The 4,692-nt window shown below is 44.8% G+C and overlaps 1 protein-coding gene across 1 annotated transcript; it reads right to left on the minus strand.

Moving 5' to 3' along the window:
* Positions 1-1,749: 1,749 nt before the first annotated feature.
* Positions 1,750-4,479, minus strand: LOC138514492 (serine-rich adhesin for platelets-like). The gene has a single exon (XM_069629973.1). It carries the CDS (start codon positions 4,477-4,479, stop codon positions 1,750-1,752), a length of 2,730 nt encoding a protein of 909 aa, XP_069486074.1.
* Positions 4,480-4,692: the final 213 nt, after the last annotated feature.

Raw genomic sequence — 4,692 nt, forward strand, 5'->3', positions numbered from 1 at the left:
TTTAAGAGCCCGTATTGCAGCTCTGATCTCTTCCACAGTTGTTTGGCAATTCCAGGATGATAACTCATTTGTGGGTATATTTGAGTCTTCATGAGCTGGGTTATTAAAGATGTTAGTAAAGTGTTGTTTCCATGTATCGGCATCAATCGTGTTAGATGGTATTTGATGGTGTCTCGAATTGCCTGTATTCAAGGTTGTCCAGATTTCCCGTAGATTCTTCTGAATTAGATGTTTCATCAGTTGCTCAGCTTTGTCTTGCTCAATTATTAGTTTCTGAGATTTCAACCAGTTACGGTATACTTGGCGACGCGCACGTTTTGCAACTTTAGTTGTAGTTGTCGCACTGGCTGACTTGTCAGACTTCTTTAAGGCTCTAATATCGCGTCGCATAGTCTGTTTAGCTTGAGTCAAGATCAAAGACGATAGATGTTTGTGGGTTACACCCATAATGCGATTAGCAGCTTTTGTTGTGATAAAGTCCAAGAGCAAGGGAGCGTAATTCACAGACAGATCACTGTCCTGACAAAATTGTTGGCGTAATTTTTCAATCTTAGGACTGTCGATTCTAAGTCTATTTCCGCCAGTATTTACGGAGATTGTAGGTTCGTATGATCTTTTTTCGAATAACCATTCTACCGTGCAGGCCAGTCTGAGAAGTTTGTGATCGCTACTTGGCATGGTTCTTATTGACAGTGTCAGGTCGCTTTCAAAAAGATGTTGGGATATCCAGAAATAGTCAATTATTGACTGTGCATTTCGAGATGACCAAGTTGACTGAGGGGGTTGGTCCCCTGTAACTTGACCATTTACCATATAGCAGTTTCGATTCCGTAGTGCCTGTCTCCACTTAAACTCTCGACTTTTTTCTTCATCTCGAGTTAAACGTTTAAACGTCTTTGTGGTAGAATCGTGTTTAAACCATGAACAATTTAGGTCACCTGCACAAATTATAGATAAATTCTTATTGACAGTTAGAGACCTGTCAATGCAAGATGTTATTGCGTTTATGAAATTTTTAGTGCTGATTTTATTTGGATTCCAATATCCGTTTAGGACAAGCAAATGTTTCCTTGTGTCTAACTTGTCGTCTGTTGTCTGGAGCAGTGCACTCTGCACAAAAGGATTGGGATTAGAGGACTCAACAAGACTCCACCTGGTGTTTATTTTAATCATCATTAGTAAACCAGAAGATGGTCGCCCCTTTGGGTTTTTGATTGCCGGGTTTAATAATGTCAAAAAGCCATCTCGTGACGGAGGGTCACATAACCAGGTCTCCTGCAGACAAATGACGAAGACTTTTTCTAGATCGACGTCAAATTTGTTGAACAAGTGAACAAATCCTCGAGTATTCCAGGAGATGAATTCACGAGTGCACTTGTTTCCAATCCCTGGTGGCTAGCATCGTTCAGCATCCTTGTTATGGTGAGTGATTTTGGCAGAATGGTTATTGTTTGATCTTGGGTTCTCCTTGGTGGTCATGGCTCTGCGTAGCTCGGCGCATCTTTGCTTTTGCGTTTCTTGAAAGGTTTGTTGTCCACTTGGGTTTGACCTATCGAGTCTTGAGCTCGTAGGTTCCACAGAGATGTCGAACCCAAACGCTAACAATTCCTCTGAGGCTTTCACAATAGTGTTTCGAACTGAGACCGAGGTAATATGTAGTAGAACCTGGTCACAGCGATTTTCTGTTGCATATTCAACAATTCGTATATCTTCAGATAAAATCGTTCGTAGCGATGGTATACAGGCAAATCATTTCAATACATTGTTGCGGTTCAGGTTTAGATCACGATCTTCACGGTTTAGATTTTGTAGTCTCAATTTACTGGTCATCGGACTTAAGCTTTTTCTTAAAGATGAGGAGGCATGAGAAATGTAGCAAGCTTGCTTCTTTTCTTGGGAGCGTGTGTATTTGGGATTCAGCCGTGCCAGCCAATTGGAAGATGGCCTCGAATTTGGTAGCCCCTTTTTTTGGTTTATGTCTTCATCCACATCAGGATTTGTTCTGTGTGGCAATTCATGAAGAACATCATCAGGCACCACAATAGGGCCAATAGTGGGGTTGCTGGATACAGCATCGTCGGAGTAGGTCGAAAGATTACAGAGATCGATTTCTTCGTCCGATGACTTACTCGTTCGGCTTTCGCGGTCTGATTCCGCTCTTTGTCGTTTGCTCGCTGGAGCAATAAGACGCCCAAGACCTTCAAGATCATTGTCCGCATGAGTAATGTTTTCTTTACTAGACTTTGGTAGTTCTGTTCTGCTTGATGAGGTTAACCTGTTTTCTGGCATTATATTTCTAATGAAATTCTGTGGCTTCGCATTACTAGCGCGTTTTTTAGTAACGTGTGTTCTCTTTGCAAAGGCTGATTGGCAAGCATGTGAAAGCAAGGCTTTTTGATCAGTAGTCGTAGAGACCTTTATGGCTTTTGCCGCGCCTTCAAAGATTCCAAAAGAAGTCAAAGGCAATTTGGGTGGCGCACTTATAGCTGAATAGAATGCTTGGTCGCTCAACGTTGGCGCGGGGGCAGGTGCGGGCAAGGATGCAGCCAAGTTCCTTTCTCCATTGTTAGCAGCGAGAACAGTGGAGGGTGTTTCTACAGCTAGAGCAGCATCATTTATGTTTTGTGGACGTGTTTGCGATGGTATTGAGGCCTTGGTTGATCGTATGGATGCTTGAGAGATTACTGGGACGGTGTTTGAACACATCATAGTTGATGAATGTCTCATCCATTTCACAGCTTCAAGTAACCCATCATATAAGGTGTCATTTTGGCAATGATGCCGTGCTGCCAGATCACTCAAACGTTCCTGCCATCGCATCGTATGCTCAGCTTCCTGAGACAGTTGTGATTGTAAGAAATTTGTCACGCTGTCAAATTTGTCCATTTTTTCCTTGAGGGATAGGATCAGTGATATCTGGTCTTTGTAGGCCTCCTGCAGTGACTCATACATCTTCAAAAACGGAAGCAGAGCTGCAGAAGAGGCTGCTAGAACGTTGTTATAAATCTGCATCGCAGCCGCTGAGGAAAGACTTGGTTTTGGGTCAGTAGTGATTTTGTCCGCCGGAGATGAATGTGAGCAATTTGTATTTTCTATTTGGTGCTCACTGGAAGACGACATATTCACTGCTGCAGTGACAGAGGTGTTCTGTGGGAGTTGTGAAGATTTTGGCTGTAGATTCACATTTCTTGGAGTACTAGAGGAGGCCATATTGGAAGTGTGGAATCTCGTCTTGATATGAGTTATATTAGTGGTGCTATCGTCTGCACCACCAGTAATTCTTTTGTCACATGATGTCGGACGCATTTGATTTCTTTTACCTGTCAGGCCACGATCAGGAGTTACACGTGATCTGTGCGAGTAATCGCTTGCAATGTCAGAATTGCGACTGAGTTGATTAGTTACGTGGACTTGATTAGCATGACAGGTCGTCGGCTTATGAAGAGGCTGGATGATGCCTGACATCGCATGTTCCTTTGCTTGTTTTATCAAAATGCAATCCGGGAAACTGTGTGGCGTTACTGCTTTCGTCGTCCTAGAATTGACAGTTACAGTTTTCGGTTCCAGTGAGACACTCGATTGAGTTTTGTGTATTTGACGAATTTCAGCTTCAGCGAGCAAAGAGACGTTGACCACAGCCTCAGGATCTTTAGTCAAAGGCATCGCACTTCGCGTTAGCCCATCGAGTGCAGTCAAGTTGTCAATTTGTTCCTCGTCTTGCGAGGCTTCCATGATTTCTGCGTCTGTGATTTCGAAAGGCGTGAAGAATTCCTCAGTATTTTCTATTAAGTTTGGCGTTGGCTGAAATGTGTGATTAAGCTGAGATGATCGTGAGGAATCTAAGAAGAATGGAGGTAGGTTGGTTAGGGTTAGTAGTGGTCGTTGTAGGGAAGCATCTGAGTGCCCGACATCCTTCACAGTAAGGGCACTCGCTTCTAATTTGTCAGGCACAGACGCAACCACAGACACAGGCGTGGCCTTCTCTGCATTGGGTTTGGGCGTGATTTGTGCTGCCCCAAGAACTGCTTGATTGATTACACACTCGAACAAAGGTGCGGATTGCCCACCGGCGTTAGAGTTTTTGTGAGCAGAGATCGATTGTGAATCGGTGCTCACAAGCTCTACAAGGGTCGCGGCACAGTCTTTCTTTGACCGTTCCGCGCTCTTCGCTCTAGCATTTGAGCGTGACGTAGTTGTAGTCAAGGCTTCGTGGTCACCAGGGGAAGAGGAGATCACTGCGGTCTCAAGTAAGGTCACAGTAGTAGGAACAGGTGACACAGGTGCTGGTTGGAGCATATCAACCATTGAATCTATAGATACAGGTGATACTTTGGACGCGGGTCTCTTTGAAACAGAACTTACCTTTGAAGACGCAGGGACAGAGTCTGCCTTCAAGGCTGTCCACGGATTCTGCATCCGCCGTTGTTGTATTGTTTTGTGCCTTGTTTGGGGGCCCCCAGGGGCAGTTTGAGCAGTCATTTCGCAAGACCTTGTGCACGGAGCTGCCAGTCGCGGATTGACGCAGACTGACTCTGCGCACGACTCCGCGCGCGCTCCGCGCTTGACGTGGAGTTTTGTATTCGCCGCCCACGGCCCGCAGCCAGCAGAATTAAAGCCGCAGTGCTTAGTTTAGAGCACGTAGTGAAACACTTGGCAAAACACGTAGCTGCAGCTCCTCACGACACAGAAAAG

This window comes from Ambystoma mexicanum, chromosome 12 (assembly GCF_040938575.1).
Source record: "Ambystoma mexicanum isolate Mex_15411 chromosome 12, UKY_AmexF1_1, whole genome shotgun sequence".
Lineage (NCBI taxonomy): Eukaryota > Metazoa > Chordata > Amphibia > Caudata > Ambystomatidae > Ambystoma > Ambystoma mexicanum.

Excerpts from the sequence above, each read along its gene's own strand:
- LOC138514492 (XM_069629973.1), bottom strand. The coding sequence starts at position 4,479 with ATGACTGCTCAAACTGCCCCTGGGGGCCCCCAAACAAGGCACAAAACA.